General features: G+C 41.9%; 1 protein-coding gene across 8 annotated transcripts in view; it reads right to left on the minus strand.

Annotated features, from left to right (window-relative positions):
* The window catches only part of LOC119854919 (NEDD4-binding protein 2-like 2), a 119,537-nt gene that overhangs the window by 18,876 nt on the left and 80,917 nt on the right, over window positions 1-19,744 (minus strand). For 7 of the 8 annotated variants that reach the window (XM_038400168.2, XM_038400157.2, XM_043504388.1 and 4 more), the window contains one exon: window positions 1,076-2,922. The exons of the other annotated variant lie outside the window; for it this stretch is intronic. In XM_038400168.2, coding sequence (XP_038256096.2) covers window positions 1,076-2,922 — 1,847 coding nt within the window. The remainder of the gene's footprint in view (window positions 1-1,075; window positions 2,923-19,744) is intronic. 8 annotated transcript variants of the gene reach the window in all.

Raw genomic sequence — 19,744 nt, forward strand, 5'->3', positions numbered from 1 at the left:
AGTTAGAAGGTTCACAAGTACCTTGCTAAACAGGGGTCTAGGTGACATCAATCCTGTTAAGATTTATAAAGCCCTGCAAATCTATGGATATCTGCTTTATATCCGCGGACCATTTTTGCTGATTGCGGATTGGATGAAAATACAAATTTTGAATCTGCGCAGGGCTCTAAAGATTTATGCACTGTCAGATATATACACATGAATAGTCCCATGGTAAAATTAACCATGTGCCTAACTCTGAAGAATTAGAGTTTAAGCAGTTCAATCTTTCTGAAAGGGTTTACACTACATGACTTAGTGTACATTAAATGACACTAGAATATGAAAATTCAAGCTCTGTTTGTTCCTTTACCTTCTAACCATGATATCTGAATGTATGGATTGCATGATTAAAATAATACGTTCAGTACTAGAAAATATACTTTATGGTTTTTAATTTCAATTTCAAGTTAAATTTGATTATGGGTAAAATTTTCATACTGCTGAAGTGACTTAAGAGCGTATGTCTGTTTGAAAGGCAGTGGGATTAAACCTCCAAAATGCCTATGGCTTATTTGAAAATGTAATGCAGGTGTTTTTGAAAATTTTATCCTATAACTTTAAATTATTAGTAAAGGGATACTACTGTATTACAAAAGGTGAAACAAACATTTACCAGCAAAGAAATACAAATCCAAATTATACGTGTTTTCATGCAGTTTCCTAAATAACAGGTTAAAAATTCACTCAGTATGATGTATTTGTGCAGCTGAAATTGCAACACGGCTACAAGGACATCATTCCTTGGATTTAAAGTTAGTAAGTATTCAGTATTACTCAAGATCATGCAATGAGGGTAAATTGCTAACAAAAGAAAACAATGATCATTGCGTAACAGATAATCTACAGAGCTGAAAAGCAAACTCTTGATGCAAATCTATTTGCAAGACACTAAGTGAATGCCATCAAAAGTATCTATATTGGCAAGCAGTGATCAGCTACAGTATATTATCACATTTATGTAATTGCTAGTTGCAATAAGAAACTGAGACTTATATAATTAAGCACTGTTAAAAATAAATAATAATAATATTACCCAGTGGAAATCCAGGAGAACCAAAGAGGTCTACAAGTTGAAATGCAAATCCTAATGATAACGGAAGACCCAAAAAATGGGATTTAGTATTTAAAGTATCTTGATTAGCTTCAATTTGTGAGGACTGTGATGGCTTACTTTCATCTGCTTTGTGCATATCTTCACCACAGCTTTCAAATACATTAGGGTATGTAGGACAGTCAGATGTTACTTTAACAGAACACAAAATATCTGGTTGACTATTTGTAAGCGCTGAAGAGAACTGTTCTCCCTCGCCCTCTTTTTTATCAAGTATTTTTTCTTGTTTAAAAGTTGTAATTTGTTCCCTACTTGTTGAAGAAACTATACAAAAACTAGAGGGAAACTTCTGAGCTGGAGAAGAAACAGCTTTCTTTGAGAGACACAGAGATTGTCCCAACTGATTATTATGTAAGAGAGATCCCACACCACGGTTAAGTGAAAAATCTGTCACATTATTATTAGAAGGTGCTAGATGTTCTTGAAATTCAAGGTGTTGCTCATTCCTCTTTCCATTGTTCGTATTTGAAATTCTTTCTTGTTCTGTTTTCAAAACATTTTCTGATAGGTTATCATCCATTAATAGAGCATTCTTGCGTCCCTCCTTTGTACTAACAGCAATCTGCCTTGGTAGATGAAAGTTTGGTGCCAAGTTGAAAATCCTTTTGCATCTTCCTTTTTTCTTTGATGGAACTGGTATACCTACATTGCTTGGAACATTTATTTCTGTTAAGCAGTTTGAGACAATGACTCCAGACTCTATAAATGAAATATTATGTACTTTGTCAATCAATGATGACTGTAAACCACCATGTGTTACACTGCCACTCTCTTCATTTAATGTTTGCAGATTGGTTTCTTTTTCTAATTCTTCATTAGATTCATGAGTTTGTTCTACTGTGCTGTCAGGATAGGCCTGTTTGGGCCGCCTCACTTTTTTTGGTCTTTGCTCACATATGAATTTATGGGCACCCTCAGGCCAAGAACAAGAACCCGGCCTATCAGAGCCAAGCTGAAATTGTATATCAGTTAAATCAATTGAAAAAAAAGCCCATGGATTTTTCTCATTCCTTTTTGATGTCTGGCTGTCTTTCATGGTTTTATCAGGTGAAACAACACAAATTTCAGATGTTTTCAAATCATGCTGGAGAGACAGGGTTTCTTTTTTTCCATTACTTACATTTAACAATTTACTTTCTAGGTCAGGTTCACATGCAATTTGATCTGATGCAAGTTCATCTTGATTGTTTAATATCATAGCGCTATTTTCTTTACTGTTATATTCTGTGTCTAGAACAGAACTGTGATCATTTGTATCTAAGGAATTGGTCTCATTTTCCTTAAGGTTTTTATTTTGGTTATGAGCAACCACCTGATCATCAACTGTGTGTTCAAATTCAATTAAGTTTTTATTAGGAGCAGATGTCAAATTTATTAGAAATGGACCATCATCTTCTGTAAACAAGTCACTTTTCACTGGACTAGCTAACATTGCTGAAGTCTCAGACACAACAATAGGTAAACTTCCTGTTTGATGCTTTGTAGATTTTGCGCTTTCATTATAGTCACCATTGGAACAACCTTCACAACCTTCGTCTCCTGGATCTCCATTAAACGTAAATACTGATTTTCTTTTTTCTTCTTCTGAATCTTCCTCTTCACTCTCTGATGTTTCCTGGTCATCTGGAATTAGATGACAAGGGGCTCCATCTGATTTTTTCTCTGTGATTTTAACATGATCATGCTTCATTTTTCTGTTTCTTTTTCGCTTTTTCCTCTGTTTAGCTTTGCTCAGTCTGTGCCCAGGTTTCTTCTTAATGTCTGTTTCCCTAAATGTAGAATAAAAAACTAAATATGAAAGAAAATCCATAGCAGTAATAACCCACTCATAATATGCAGCTTTAGGAAAAAATATTTATTTAACTATTTGGTAGTCAAGTTTTGATCCCTTCACTACTGAATTTTTTTTTTTTAAATCCTGATACCTCTTCATTTAAAAAGTACCATTTCTGTATATTTCAAAAACATGATATAAATGTGTCTTACCATTCACAAAGCATCTTTAAACTGTTTAACATACACACACTGAATTTTAGTTTGAATTTCATTTCAAGAACTTCCAACTTAAAACAAAGCAGTAGGTAAAGCACCATTTTCAGGTGTCTTTCAAATTTATAAATGATTGATCCTCACTAGTCATTCAGCATCTAGGGTTTGCCCATGTTCTGTAATTTTGTGAAGTTCCACCTTGTGCAATATTCAGAATGGTGGAAAATGAGGGGAGAGTAACATGATTTGTTTTCCTTCTGTTAGAATATCCTACTGATATCAGAGTGTTCTTCTATTGGGCAAAATAGATTAGATGGACTCAATAATTCAGAAGATACTAACTACAAAAAAATCCCGATTGACATACAAGTTTAATAATTATTACCACTCCCTCAGACCTATTGCTTAATGTACCATGTTTAGCATGTGTACACATACAGTTTATCAGGGGAGTATAGTACCTCTAATTACTTACTTATTTAATTTGGAACAAAGTGGTACCTCATGACTGTCGGAAGGGATGGCATATTTAGGCCTTCCAGAAGCCTGCTCTGGATTTTAAGAGTCTGTTCTGATAATGTTCAATAGTGTAAACATAAGTAGAACTGTATGTGTAAGAAATTGCAGAATAATTATGTTGGTGAGAACAAGAAAAGATAAACTAACTAAAAAGCTATAAAAGACCAGTTTGAACTAATACTAAACCTGTACTGACAGGGAAGGAGAGTTGATATGGAAATGAGAGTAATATATATGTCTAAGAAAAGATAACAAAAATTATAAACAGCTTTGTGTAATAAAGGGAGGTTGAAGCTGTAGAGTCTGGTGCTGGAGGTGACTGTGATGAGATTGTTCTAATGAGCTTCCTACTTATAAGTAACTGATAACTACTTGCTGAGTGTTTTGCCTTAATAAATATTTGTTAGACCCATCTGTTGAGTAAGTGAACCTCAATCCAATGATTTAAGTCTACTAGAGACAAATTAATTTAGTAGTAGGCAATTATGTAATTATGAATCTCAGGTCTATAAATCTGAATTGTTGAGTTGCACTTCTTATCAAGATTAACAGGCAGCAGTACAAATAAAAATGGCAACTAAACTTTTTGGCATCACATTTCCCAATTACAGGTTTCTAACCAAACTAAGCCCTAAATAAAGAAAATAAAGATGACTAGGGAAACCTATTACAGGAATTTAATATATTCTATAGATATATTTTTATTTATAGAGCAAAACAATGAAGGGAAGGTTTCAGAGTAGCAGCCACGTTAGTCTGTATTCACAAAAAGAAAAGTAGTACTTGTGGCACCTTAGAGACTAACAAATTTATTTGAGCATAACCTTTCATGAGCTACCGCTCATTTCATTGGATACAATGAAGGGAAGATAATTCCAGATAAATGAATCTAAGAGGTTGATGACCTACATAGGTAAAATAGGTTTCTTTTCATACCTTCATATACACCACAACAGACTGATACAATTTGAGAAGAGATTCTATAGAAATAAAAAATAAGGGAAAAGTTGATACCACCAGTAGAGTACCACATCCAAACCTCAAGGCCACATCCATAGAGATTTGTTTCCTCCCTGTAATACCCAGTAAATGAGTGCAAGAATGACTAACCTGTCATCTTATAAATGTCATTTTCTATTTCTTTACTGGAAAAGTATTGTTACTTATCTTGTACAGTAACTGGAATTCTTCAAGATATTTGGTCCCTGTGTGGATTCCACTTGAGATGTGCATGCATTCCATGTGTCTGAGACCAGAAGATTTTTGTTAGCAGTGTCCATTGGTTCATGCCTGCACCCTTCTCCTCCTTGTGTTTTGAACTAAGGGCATCAGTGGCACTGTGCACTGACCACTTCTCCAATTCTCTCTCTATAGTGAATTACCAGAAGGATCCACAGCAGAGGAGAAGGACAGTGGGTAGTGGAATATACACATAGGGACTTAAAGAACTTCAGTAACTGCGTAAGGTAAGTAACCGTACTTTCTTCTTTGAATGATAGTCCCTATGTGTATTCAACCTGAGGGGGCTTACTCGCAGTATTCATTGAAGGCGGGGGGTGGGAGGAGGTGAGGAACCTTACTCTACCACAGATTGGAAGACTGTTCTGCTGAAGGCTGCATCTGCTATAGAGGCTTGTACCAGCATGTACTGTCTCACAAAGGTGTGCACAGAACCCCACTTTTGTGGAAATCTGTAAAGCAGCAGAGGGGCACTTCAAAGTGAAACTACTAACATAGCCTGGGTTCTGGTCGAGTGGGCCCTCACACTTGTGCGGGAGAGGTCGCAGTTAGTTCATTGCAAAGCAAGATTCAGCCTGAAATCCATTTGCAAAGTCTCTGTGAGGAGACTGCCTCCCCACTCGTGCATTCAGCAAAGGAGAAAAACAGTTTAGGGGATTTTCGGAAGGGTTTTGTCCTTTGCAAGCGTAATGTCAAGACTCAACAGACATCCAGAGTACGTAGCTGCTTATGCTGTCTGGTGGCATGTGGCTTCACAAAGAAGAGAGGTGAGTGGATGACCTTGTTCAGATGGAATTCTGAGACTACTCTGGGGAGGAATTTAGGATATAACCTCAAGGAAACCTTGTCCTTCTGGAAGACCATATAGGGCAGGTACACCATAAGGACCCACCGCTCACCTACTCTTCTGGCTGAGGTAATTGCACCCAGAAAGGTAACCTTTGTAGGTAGATGGAACATTCATGCTATTAGGGCTAGACTGAGATCCCATACTGGGGTAGGTTTCAGTACCAGAAGAAAGTTTCTGACAAGTCCCTTCAGAAACTGTTTTGTAGGAGGATGGGGAAAAGACCAAATGTCTGTCCACTGGAGGGTGAAAGGCACAAGTTACTCTCAAGTGCACTAGCAAGGAGATGATAGATAGCCTCAATGTTTTTAGATAGAGGAAGTAGTTCAGAATAGTAGGGATCTTGGCATCCTTTGATGGTCTATGGCACAAGATAGAAAATCTTTTTCATTTAGCTGTATACCATTTTCTCATGAAGTCTTTTCAGCTATAGCTAAGAATGGCTTGTACTATCTCTGAGCATGATCATTCTGCATTTGTCATCTACCATAATAACCTGTTAAAGGGAGAGATTCTGAGTTGGGGTAGAAGATCTTGCCATTGTCCTAGGTCAAAAGGTCTGGGAAGAGCTGAATGCAGAGGAACTGGTGTGAGGCCACCTGGAGAAGGCTGGTGAACAAGAACTGTCTCGACCACTGAGGAAAAACTAAGATCACCAGTGCCTTGTCTTGTATGATTTTACTCAGGATTCAAAGTAAGAGAGGGATGAGTGAGAATGCATACATCAGTGTTTCTGGCCATTGTACAAGAAACACATCCCCTCTGCAGTTGAGGCCCCTAGCCACTCTGGAGCAGTATGGCAGGCTTTTCTTGTTTTCTTTGGATGCAAAGAGATCCCACAATTGGAATACACTCTGTACCACTGTGATACAGAATCTCTGTATGTGTGGATGTGGTAGAGGGACACAAAAGTCCCATCAAAAATATTTCTTGGTGGAAGGCTGGAGCTAGAAGGATAATGAAGAAGGAACATTCTGTTCTCTATACTGCATTCTTTGGTGTTTTCTACAAGGCTTGAAAGCTCTTTGATGGTAGAACAATTGAGAAGATTGAGCCTTAGGATATATCCTCCTTGGTGCGGGAGTGCATATACTCAGAGAACAAAGAGTTGCTCTTGAGTCTTTGAAGGCACATAACAATTCCTCTCTTTTCTCACTGAATAGGTTATTTCCCATGAAAGATCCTCTGTAGTGGACTGAACTTCTTTTGAAAATCTGGAGGATTGGTGTCACAAAGCCCAACTCATAACCATGGATGTTGCCATTGAGCAGGGAGGCTGTACCTGCTGTGTCCACCGAAGCCTGGAAGGGCTAATCTAGCTAGCAATTTACCTTCATCAACAATTGCTTGGAACTGAAATCTATCCTTTTGAGGTATTTTGTTATTGAATTCAGAGAGCTTACTGTAATTAATAAAATAATACTTACTTAGACATAAGTGCTTGCTGGTTCACTATGTAGAACTACAAACTTGCTGATGTGAAATTCATTCTTCCAAAGAGGGCTACACGTTTGGTCTTCTTCTTTGTGGGTGTAGATCCAGGTTGGCTGTTGCTTGTTTCTTCTGGTGACTGCCTGCACCACTAAAGAGTTTGGAGCACAGTGTGAAAGTAACTTTTCTGCCCCCTTTAATGATACAAAGTATTTCTTCTCCATTCCTTTGGGAGGGGGAGTGCAAGTGGCTGGAACATGCCAGACTATTTTGGCCAGTTCTAGCCTCATTAACAGGCACTGCCACTATACTGGGACTAGCGCTCTGGAGGATATCCAGTATCTTATGAGGGGTGTCATATACTTCCTACAGCAGGATCTGGTGTGTGTCTGCAATTCTCCTGGAATTGCCTGTAGTTATCAGGTAGTGATGGCGAGGCTGCTGTGACTGCCTCATCTGGTGAGGACACTGATAATTCTTCAGCAACGAGTGGTTCCACCAGTTCAGGTTGCTCCTCTTCTTCAGTGTCCCTGAGCAGTCCCTGATCTGCCCCAAGATGGGAAGCCTGTCTTGACTCCCCTTGAAACCTTGCCTATCTGGGATGCCTCACATATGGATTCCATGGACCCCAATAAGGCCAACGTGAGGGATCATAGGTAAGGATACAATTTAATCATTGAAGTTATGGATTCCATGACTTTAATGAATGTCCACGACTTCTTTGGCTTCAGCCAGTGGCGGATCCTGGAACTTTCAGTCCCCTCCTCTCCACTGTGGGACTCAGGCTTTAGTCCTTTAGTCCCCCCAAGTAGTCTTTCTCCCCCCAAAAAATTGTTTTAGTACAAGTCACCAACAGGTCCTGGGCTTCCATGGATTTTTGTTTATTGCCTGCGACTTGTCCATGACTTTTACTAAAAATAACCAGGATAAAATCTTAACCTTAATCATAGGGGTAACAGTGTGGTCCCCATGGAGGAGGACAGCACTGGTTCCAAGTTGGGTATTCCTTCTTGTGAGATTGAGAAGGTGCCCTAGAGATCTTGGAGCCTCTGTTGCGGCTCACTTCCTGCCTTGATAGGAGTGGTGAAGCTCTCCCACCCATATCAGACTCACTGGAGGAGAATGAGGTCTCTGTGACAATAGGAGGTGCTGTTGGTAGCTGTGGTCTCATTATGATTCAGCTGGTCGACAATACTGAAAAGTGGCAAAGTGTTGGTATATGGACGTGCTTGGTTAGGAGTGGATCTGAAAGTAGGGGTGATTCTGGGTCTGCACAGATCATAAGGTCCTCCAGTATAGTGTATCTAGGGCAGCCCCAGGTTCTAGAGAGTGGATCAGGCTCCTGTACCTTAGTGCTGCCAGCTTCAGATGGACAACATTTTTTGGTACGGACGATTACTTTTCTCTGAGCATCAATACCATCGGTGTAGGAGGCATTCACCATCTTCTTTCCCTCATCAATACTGAGGATACTTCCAGCCCTGCAGCTATCAACAGTTTTGGTTGCTTGTTCCTTCTGTGGTTCAGTGCTAAGGAACCAATACTGTGGTCCTTGTGAGCGCCACACCACACCCATAGGTGCAAAGTGACACCTGACTTAAAGGGTGTTGGAGAGGAAGTCCTCTTTTGGATGAGGTCTTGGAGGGAAATTTCTCACTTTTCTTGTGAGAGTGTTTGCTTTTACCCTCCTGATGTCTCTGTTTGGAAGAGTCTTTAACTCCACCTTGAACAGCCTCAAAGCCAGAGATCACCCAGCTCAAGGGGGAGCTTCTCAGTGCCTCTCTCGGATGTACAGGAGCGTCCAGAAGTGGATGAGGTTTCATGGAATGATCCATCAGGAATCTTCTAAGCCTGAACTCACAGGGTTGATTAGTTTGGCAAGGAGAGAACCAACTGACACTGTACTGAGAGAGTATATGAGCTTTCCCCTGGCAACAGAGACATGTATCAAAGTCGTCACTGACTGGGAAAGCCTGGGGACAGGCCACACAGATCTTGAATCCCAGGGTCTTTGGCATCCTACGCACCTGCATAGGGGGGTATCAGGGTGAGGGTGCCCCTTGTACTCCTGAACTACTGAAATGACACTATCTAAACTGGTAAAACTATTAACAGTATCTATGTTCTTTTAACAGGAATGCCAGCTAAAGCTACGGACACTAGAGAAGTCCATCTCAGGCCACAGGTGGTAGAAAGGAATTGGAGAGGCTATTAGTCTAGACCACACTTTATGCCTTCACTTCAGAGTATAAGGAGCAGAAGGGCATTGGTGTGGACCAACTGATGCTGATAGCAAAAATCTTCTGGTCTCAGATGCAAGGAGTGCATGCACACCTTGAGTGGAATACACATTGGAAATCAAAGAAGAGGCACCTTGACTCTCAGTGGATATGGTAGGTAGGTCTCAGTCAAAAGCAACTCTCAGTCTTCGAGGTAGGTCTCAGACAAATTCACCAAGCTATAGTGGATTTGAAAGTGTTGATTTCCTTTTATATTACAGTTTTTAAAAAAGGCATCAATTAACCTAAGCTGTGAATATACTTAAGACCCTCCACTAGCAGAAACATGCCAAATTCTTTCCAGATTAATTGAGGAGTCTTCTGTGACAAAGAAGCACCAAAAGGTGCTCTTCGTTGGATATAGAATGGGGCAAAAACATGCATTTTTAATTCAAAATAAACCTTGAGATAAACAGAAAAAGGAAGGAGGAAATGGTCCTCAACACAAGACTTTACTTATATAAAACAAAAAAATATAATACAAGACGATTTACCAGCTTGTCACTCGGTGGTCACCAATGTGAGCGTGCACACTAGAAAAAACGTTACAGAGCCCACAACAGGGCAGCTGTACCTGTGCTAAGTTGCTAGAATAATACAAGTAAAAATGCCTAACTCTGTTCTACATTAGCACTTATCTGATTCCTACCACCACAGCAGCCTTACCATTGCTGGCAATTGCAATAAAACGAATAAGAGTACTTGTGGCACCTTAGAGACTAACAAACTTATTTGAGTATAAGCTTTCGTGAGCTACAGCTCACTTCATCGGATGCATGCAGTGGAAAATACAGTGGGGAGATTTTATATACACAGAGAACATGAAACAATGGGTGTTACCATACCTGATGACTCTCGTTACAGTGTGTAAGGTGAGCTATTACCAGCAGGAGAGGAGAAAAAAAAAAACTTTTGTAGTGATAGTCAAGGTGGGCCATTCCAGCAGTTGACAAGAATGTGTGAGGAACGGGTAGGGGGAATAAACAGGGGGAAATAGTTTTACTTTGTGTAATGACACATCCACTCCCAGTCTTTATTCAAGCCTAATTTAATGGTGTTCAGTTTGCAAATTAATTCCATTTCAGCAGTCTTTCGTTGGAGTCTGTTTTTGAAGTTTTTTTGTTGAAGAATTGCCACTTTTAGGTCTGTACTCGAGTGACCAGAGAGATTCAAGTGTTCTCCAACTGGTTTTTGAATGTTATAATTCTTGACATCTGATTTGTGTCCATTTATTCTTTTGAGTAGAGACTGTCCAGTCTGGCCAATATGCATGGCAGAGGAGCATTGCTGGCACATGATGGCATATATCACATTGGTAGATGTGCAGGTGAACGAGCCTCTGATAGCGTGGCTGATGTGATTAGGCCCTATGATGGTGTCCCTGAATAGATATGTGGACACAGTTGGCAAAGCTTATGCTCAAATAAATTTGTTAGTTAGTCTCCTAGCCCTGGTCTACACTAGGCATTGAGGTCGAATTTAGCAGCGTTAAATCTATGTAACCCTACACCCATCCACATGACAAAGCCCTTTTTTTCCAACTTAAAGGGCTCTTAAAATCGATTTCCTTACTCCACCCCCGACAAGGGGATTAGCGCTGAAATCGGTTTTGCTGGGTCGAATTTGGGGTACTGTGGATGCAATTAGATGGTATTGGCTTCCGGGAGCTATCCCAGAGTGCTCCATTGAGACTGCTCTGGACAGCACTCAACTCAGATGCACTGACCAGGTAGACAGGAAAAGGCCCGCGAACTTTTGAATTTCAATTTCCTGTTTGGCCAGTGTGGCAAGCTGCAGGTGACCATGCAGAGCTCATCAGCAGAGGTGACCATGCAGACCTCATCAGCAGAGGTGACCATGATGGAGTCCCAAAATTGCAGAAGAGCTCCAGCATGGACCAAACGGGAGGTACGGGATCTGATCGCTGTATGGGGAGAGGAATCCGTGCTATCAGAACTTCGTTCCAGTTTTCGAAATGCCAAAACATTTGTAAAAATCTCCCAGGGCATGAAGGACAGAGGCCATAACAGGGACTCAAAGCAGTGCCGCATGAAACTTAAGGAGCTGAGGCAAGCCTACCAGAAAACCAGAGAAGCGAACGGCCGCTCCGGGTCAGAGCCCCAGACATGCCGCTTCTATGATGAGCTGCATGTCATTTTAGGGGGTTCAGCCACCACTAACCCAGCCGTGTTGTTTGACTCCTTCAATGGAGATGGAGGCAACACAGAAGCAGGTTTTGGGGATGAGGAAGACGATAAGGAGGCTGTAAATTGCTCACAGCAAACAAGCGGAGAAACTGGTTTTCCTGAGAGCAAGGAACTGTTTCTCACCCTGAACCTGGAGCCAGTACCCCCCGACCCCACCCAAGGCTGCCTCCCGGACCCACCAGGAGGAGAAGGGACCTCTGGTGAGTGTACCTTTTAAAATACTACAAAAGGTTTAAAAGCCAGCATGTTTAATGATTAATTTGCCCTGGCATTCGTGGCTCTCCTGGATATACTCCCAAAACCTTTGCAAAAGGTTTCTGGGGAGAGCAGCCTTATTCCATCCACCATGGTAGGACACTTTACCATGCCAGGCCAGTAGCACGTACTCGGGAATCATTGTAGAACAAAGCATTGCAGTGTATGTTTGCTGGCGTTCAAACAACATCCGTTCTTTTTCTCTCTGCGTTATCCTCAGGAGAGTGATATCATTCATGGTCACCTGGTTGACATAGGGTGCTTTTCTTAAGGGGACATTCAGAGGTGCCCATTCCTGCTGGGCTGTTTGCCTATGGCTGAACAGAAATGATCCCCGCTGTTAGCCACGCGGTCGGGGGAGGCAAAATGTGACCTTGTAAAGAAAGCACGTGTGCTATGTATGTAATGTTAACAGCAAGGTTTATCATGAAAGAGTGTACCCATTGTTCTATAAAATGTGTCTTTTCAAATACCACTGTCCCTTTTTTTTTTCTCCACCAGCTGCATGTGTTTCAAGGATCACAGGATCTTCTCCTTCCCAAAGGCTAGCGAAGATTAGAAGTGAAAAAAAATGCACTCGCGATGAAATGTTCTCTGAGTTCATGCTGTCCTCCCACACTGACAGAACACAGACGAATGCATGAAGGCAGACAATGTCAGAGTGCAGGAAAGCACAAAATGACCAGGAGGAGAGGTGGCGGGCTGAAGAGAGTAAGTGGTGGGCTGAAGAGAGGGCTGAAGCTGAAAGGTGGCGGCAGCGTGATGAGAGGAGGCAGGATTCAATGCTGAGGCTGCTGGAGGATCAAACTAATATGCTCCAGCGTATGGTTGAGCTGCAGAAAGGCAGCAGGAGCACAGACCGCCGCAACTGCCCCTGTGTAACCAACCACCCTCCTCCCCAAATTCCATAGACTCCTCACCCAGACGCCCAAGAATGCGGTGGGGTGGCCTCCGGCCACCCAGCCACTCCACCCCAGAGGATTGCCCAAGTTACAGAAGGCTGGCATTCAATAAGTTTTAAACTTTTAAAGTGCTGTGTGACCTTGTCCTTCCCTCCTCCACCACCCCTCCTGGGCTACCTTGGTAATTATCCCCCTATTTGTGTGATGAATTAATAAAGAATGCATGAATGTGAAGTAACAATGACTTTATTGCCTCCGCAAGCGGTGATCGAAGGGAGGTGGGGAGGGTGATTAGCTTACAGGGAAGTAGAGTGAACCAAGGGGCGGGGGGGATTTCATCAAGGAGAAACAAACAGAACTTTCATATCGTAGCCTGGCCAGTCATGAAACTGGTTTTCAAAGCTTCTCTGATGCGCACCGCACCCTCCTGTGCTCTTCTAACCGCCCTGGTGTCTGGCTGTGCGTAACCAGCAGCCAGGCGATTTGCCTCAACCTCCCACCCTGCCATAAACGTCTCCCCCTTACTCTCACAGATATTGTGGAGTGCACAGCAAGCAGTAATAACAGTGGGAATATTGGTTTCGCTGAGGTCTAACTGAGTCAGTAAACTGCGCCAGCGTGCTTTTAAACGTCCAAATGCACATTCTACCACCATTCTGCACTTGCTCAGCCTGTAGTTGAACAGCTCCTGACTACTCTCCAGGCTGCCTATGTATGGCTTCATGAGCCATGGCATTAAGGGGTAGGCTGGTCCCCAAGGATAACTATAGGCATTTCAACATCCCCAATGGTTAGTTTCTGGTCTGGGAAGAAAGTCCCTTCCTGCAGCTTTTGAAACAGACCAGAGTTCCTGAAGATGCGAGCGTCATGTACCTTTCCCGGCCATCCCACGTAGATGTTGGTGAAACGTCCCTTGTGATCCACCAGTGCTTGTAGCACTATTGAAAAGTACCCCTTGCGGTTTATGTACTCGCTGGCTTGGTGCTCCGGTGCCAAGATAGGGATATGGGTTCCGTCTATGGCCCCACCACAGTTAGGGAATCCCATTGCAGCAAAGTCATCTACTATGACCTGCACATATCCCAGGGTCACTACCCTTGATATCAGCTTGCATCACAGCAGCCCCCACAGTAGATTTGCCCACTCCAAATTGATTCCTGACTGACCGGTAGCTGTCTGGTGTTGCAAGCTTCCACAGGGCTATTGCCACTCGCTTCTCAACTGTGAGGGCTGCTCCCATCTTGGTATTCTTGCGCCTCAGGGCAGGGGAAAGCAAGTCACAAAGTTCCATGAAAGTGCCCTTACGCATGCGAAAGTTTCGCAGCCACTGGGAATCGTCCCAGACCTGCAACACTATGCGGTCCCACCAGATTGTACTTGTTTCCCGAGCCCAGAATCGGCGTTCCACCGCATGAACCTGCCCCATTAGCACCATGATGCCCACATTGCCAGGGCGCGTGCTCTGAGATAAGTCTATGTCCATGTCCTCATCATTCTCGTCACCGCGCTGATGTCGCCTACTCGCCCGGTTTCGCTTTGCCAGGTTCTGGTGCTGCATATACTGCTGGATAATGCGTGTGGTGTTTAATGTGCTCCTAATTGCCAAAGTGATCTGAGCGGGCTCCATGCTTGCCATGGTACGGCATCTGCACAGAAAAAAGGCGCGGAACTATTGTCTGCTGTTGCCCTGACGGAGGGAGGGGCGACTGACAAAATGGCTTACAGGGTTGGCTTACAGGGAATTAAAATCAACAAAGAGGGTGGCTTTGCGAGAAACTGAATGGCCGCCTCAAGGATAGAATTCAAAACTGGGTTTAGCAGGCCGTCGATTTCACAGAGGGAGGGAGGAGAAAATGAATACAAAACAAATCTGGTCTATTTCTTGTTTTGAGCCACTTCATCTATCTTTATACATCATGCTGGCAGCAGACTGTGCAGTACGACCGCTAGCCATCGTCACCTCCTGGGTGCTCGGCAGAAAACGGTGCAGTATGACTACTGGCCATAGTCTTCTGCTGGCTGCAAATTAAAAGACAGTGCACTGCTGGTAGGATTCAATCGCCATGAGACAAAACAAGGGAAGTGACCTGGCTGAGTCACTCCCATGTTTGCCCAGGCGCCCGGTTAAAAGAGCACCCAGGACTTCGTCGACGACGGCTACCAGTCATACTGCACTGTCTGCTGCCAAAAGGCAATAAACTGCTGCTGTGTAGCAATGCAGTATCATGTCCGCCAGCACCCAGGAGACATATGGTGACGGTTAGCTGAGCGGGCTCCATGCTTGCCGTGGTATGGTGTCTGCACAGGTAATTCAAGAAAAAAGGTGCAAAACGATTGTTTGGCCTTGCTTTTACGGAGGAAGGGAGGGAACGGGGGCCAGACGATATGTACCCAGAACCACCCGTGACAATGTTTTAGCCCCATCAGGCACTGGGATTTCTACCTAGAATTCAAATGGGTGGTGGAGACTGCGGGAACTGTGGGATAGCTACCCACAGTGCAAAGCTCCGGAAGTCGACTGTTGCCTCGGTACTGTGGACACAGTCCACCGACTACATGCACTTAGAGCATTTGTGTGGGGACACACACACTCGACTGTATAAAAACACTTTCTACAAAACCGATTTCTATAAATTCGACCTAATTTCGTAGTGTAGACATACCCATAGGTGCCACAATTACTCCTTTTCTTTTTGCGGATACAAACTAACATGGCTGCTACTCTGAAACCTATAAAATGAATGCTATTTTTTGTAATGCCTAAAAGAACACTTAATGCTCAAGAACATTAGTGGCCGAAGACAACACTTTAATTAAGCATATTAAGGTTCCAAGGTGGAACAACTGTTCAAAAGGGAAGTCACGCTAAAAGTAACGAGTCATTTTGACTCGCCTTTGATAATATAATAGTGCACAGGTGAGCTTGACCCTCAGTCTCTGAAGATGTGCACTCTCACAGATCATAGAATATCAGGGTTGGAAGGGACCTCAGGAGGTCATCTTGTCCAACCCCTGCTCAAAGCAGGACCAATCCCCAATTAAATCATCCCAGCCAGGGCTTTGTCAAGCCTGACCTTAAAAACGTCTAAGGAAGGTGATTCCACCACCTCCCTAGGCAACCCATTCCAGTGCTTCACTACTCTCCTAGTGAAAAAGTTTTTCCTAATATCCAACCTAAACCTCCCCCACTTCAACTTGAGACCATTACTCCTTGTTCTGTTATCTAGTACCACTGAGAACAGTCTACATCCATCCTCTTTGGAACCCCCTTTCAGGTAGTTGAAAGCAGCTGTCAAATCCCCCCTCATTCTTCTCTTCTGCAGACTAAATAATCCTAGTTCCCTCAGATCAATCCATGAGTATTTGAGAGGACAGATAATCAGTTAATTGTATCCCTCTCATGAAAGAATTCAAAAGAGATTGAGGGAACCATATTGACAAATCTGAGCTAAAGTGTCCAGGGCAAGAACTACTAGATGTGTTGGAGTCTTCTGCCTGATGTTCCATTTTTCTAAATAATTTTGGGGAATTAATGACATAACAAAATTCTGGAACCATGGCAATTGGGGAAAAAAGTGACCATGAAAATCACCATATTATCTGACAACAGCTGCAGAAGTGGACAGCTCAGTATTGCTGCAAGAAGAAAAAAGGTCGTGGTCTGGCGTCTGTGAGATCAAACTTGCTTGGGTGCACAGTTAGCTTCCGCTGAACTGACAGCCAGCTGAGGAATTCTGCTAAGAGATTAGTCTTCCTTAATAGATGGCAGGCTCTTAAGGCAAGGGAATGCTTCCATTTAGGTAAAAAGAAACTGACTCTCCTCCTCCAACCCATCATTTCCTATTTTTGAAATACATTGTTACAAAAGTATCCTCAAAGTTGAGGATATGGCTCTACTTTTCCAAAGGGTCAAAAAGCTTTCCTGGTAACAATAAACCCGAACACATTAAATGGAGAGACAATTTTTTGAGAGATAGCACCTATTGCATGCCACCCTATTTACATAGCTGAGCATTTATATTATGCACACTGTTGTTGTAGCTGAGGCTATAGCTACACTATAGAGCTTAGAGCGGTGCAGCTGTACCAATGCAGCTAAACCACTGTAGCGCTGCTAGTGCAGATACTCTAAACTAACCGGAGAGAACTCTCCCACCAACTTAATTACTCCAGCCCCTGCGAGCAGCAGTAGCTATGACAGCAGGAGAAGCTCTCCCGCTGACATAGCGCTGTCCACATTGGCGTTTAGGTTGGTGTAACTTACATTGCTCAAGGAAGTGGCTTATTCATATCCTTGAATGACATAACTTATACCAACATAAGCTGTAGTGTGAATATAGCCTGAGTGTCTGCATCCAAGTACTTCCTACTAAAAATATGGCATCTTTTAGGTCTAACTATGAATAAAATTTACAATAAATTAAAGACACAGGATGTTGGATCCTTTAGAGATGAGTGGGCCATATTTAACACTTTGATATAAAAATTATCCACCTTGCTTTAGCAGCTGGGTCGAAAGTTTGATATATAGAGAGAGACAATTTTTCTAGAGTAAGTATGTAGGAAAAACAGAATCAATCCCTTTAACCCTGATACAGAGCTGACTAATTCTTCCTCTTCAGATATTCAGAATTCTCATAAGCAAACTACAGAAATGTGGCCTGGATAAAATAACTATAAGGTGAGTGCAGAACTGATGAAAGACAATACTCAAAGATTTCAGTGTGGTAGCATAGTTATCATTGGTTCACTGTCAAATAGGAAGGGTATATCTACCAAAGTCCCACAAGGGTCAGCCTGGGTCTGGTACTATTCAATATTTGCATGGATGACTTGGATAACAGAGTGGAAAGAATGCTTATAAAATTTGTGGATTACTGCAATTTGGGAGGGCTGCAATCACTTTAGGGACAGTACTAGAAATGAAAATAACTGACAAATTAGAGAATTGGTCTGAAATCAACAAAATGTAATTCAAGTGAAGAGTTTACAGAGGAAGGGAAGTGAAGGCAGCTACAAAAAAACCCATATATATATCAAATGGAAGAAAGGAAAATTAGGTAGTAATGAATATAAATCAGATAGGAACTGTATAACATTGATACCAGAAGCAAAGGGATACTAGTTTACATTTATGGTTAGCAGAGTTCAGGACAATAAGGGGTTTTTTTTAATCTATTCAGAATAAAAGGAATCCTGACAATTGGTCTTTTACTAGATGGAAATGGTAGTACTATCAGTAATAATAAGAAAGAAAAGGCAGAAGTGTTCAATAAATATTTCTGTTCTCTATTTGGGGGAAAGGGGGAAAGATATAGTCTAATCATTTGGTGATGATAACTCTTTGCGTTCCTCTAGTATCTCTGGATGATGATAAACAGAAGTTATTAATGTTGGATATTTTAAAATGAGCAGGTCCATATAACTTCCATCCAAGAGTTTTAAATGAACTGGCTAATGAGCTTACTGAATCATTAATCTAATTTTCAATACGTCTTGAAGCACTGGGGAACTTCCAGAAGACTGGAAGCAGGCTAGTGTTGTCAAAAAAAATTTAAAAGGGTATACAGGATGACCTGAATAATTATAGACCTATCATCTGAGATCGATCCCAGGCAAGATAATGGAGTGGCTGATATGGGACTCGATTAATAATTACAGTACCCTCCTTTCATTCTTTAATTCAAATCAGCATGGGTTTACAGCAAATAGAAACTGTCAAACTAAGGTATTTTTTTAATGAGATTAAAAGTTTGGTTGAAAAAGATAATAGTATTGATGTAATATATTTAGACTTCTATAAGATGTTTAGCTTGGTACTGAATGACATTTTGATGAAAAAACTAGAATGATATAGAATTAACATGGCACACATTAAATGGTTTAAAAACTGGCTAACTGATAAGTTTCAAAATGTACTTGTAAATGGGGAATCATCCTCAAATGGGTGTCTTTCTAGTGGAGTCCCACAGAGACCGGTTCTTGGCCCTATGCTATTTAATATTTTTATCAATGACCTGGGGAAAAAACACAAAATCATCACTGATAAAGTTTGTAGATGACAAAAATTGGGGGAGTAGTATATAATGAAGAGGACAGGTCACTGATTCACTGTGATCTGAATCTTTTGGTAAACTGGGCACAAGCAATGTGTGTTTTAATATGGCTAAATGTAACTTGCCTACCTTCTGGGTGTGGTGTTCTGTTTCACATGGGGAGGGAGGGGGGAAAGGAACACACACACCTCTACAGCCAGTTCGCTTTTAGTTCATGCAGTAGAGGCTAATGCACTAAGCTTCAGAGGTCCCAGGTTCAATCCTACCCACCGATGACCAGGATCTGTTGGCGTTACATATACATGTAGAAACAAAGAATCTAAGCCATATTTACAGGATCATATCCCAGGAAGCAGGATACTGTGTCTAGTTCTGGTGCCCACAGTTCAAGAAAGATGTTGATAAACTGGAGAGGGTGGAAGAGTCACAGGAATTATTAAAGAGTTAGAAAACATGTCTTATAGTAATAAGCTAACTAGACTGAGCTCTTTGAGTCTAACAAAGGGAAGGTTAAGGGGTGACCTGATTACAATCTTTAAGTATCTACATGGGAACAAATGTTTAATAATTTGCTCTTCAACCTAACAGAGAAAAAGGTATAACATGATCCAACCGGTGGAAGCTGAAGCTAGACAAATTCAGACTGAAAATAAGGTATAATTTTTTTAACAGTGAGAGTAATTAACCACTGGAACAGTTTACCAATGGTCATGGTGGATTTCTCCATCACTGACAATTTTAAAATCAAGACTGGATGCTTTTCTAAAATATATGCTCTAGGACTTATTTTGGGGAAGTTTTATGGCCTGTGTTATACAGCAGAGCAGACTAGATGATCACAATGGTCCCTTCAGGTCCTTAGAATCT

Source organism: Dermochelys coriacea, chromosome 1, assembly GCF_009764565.3.
Source record: "Dermochelys coriacea isolate rDerCor1 chromosome 1, rDerCor1.pri.v4, whole genome shotgun sequence".
Lineage (NCBI taxonomy): Eukaryota > Metazoa > Chordata > Testudines > Dermochelyidae > Dermochelys > Dermochelys coriacea.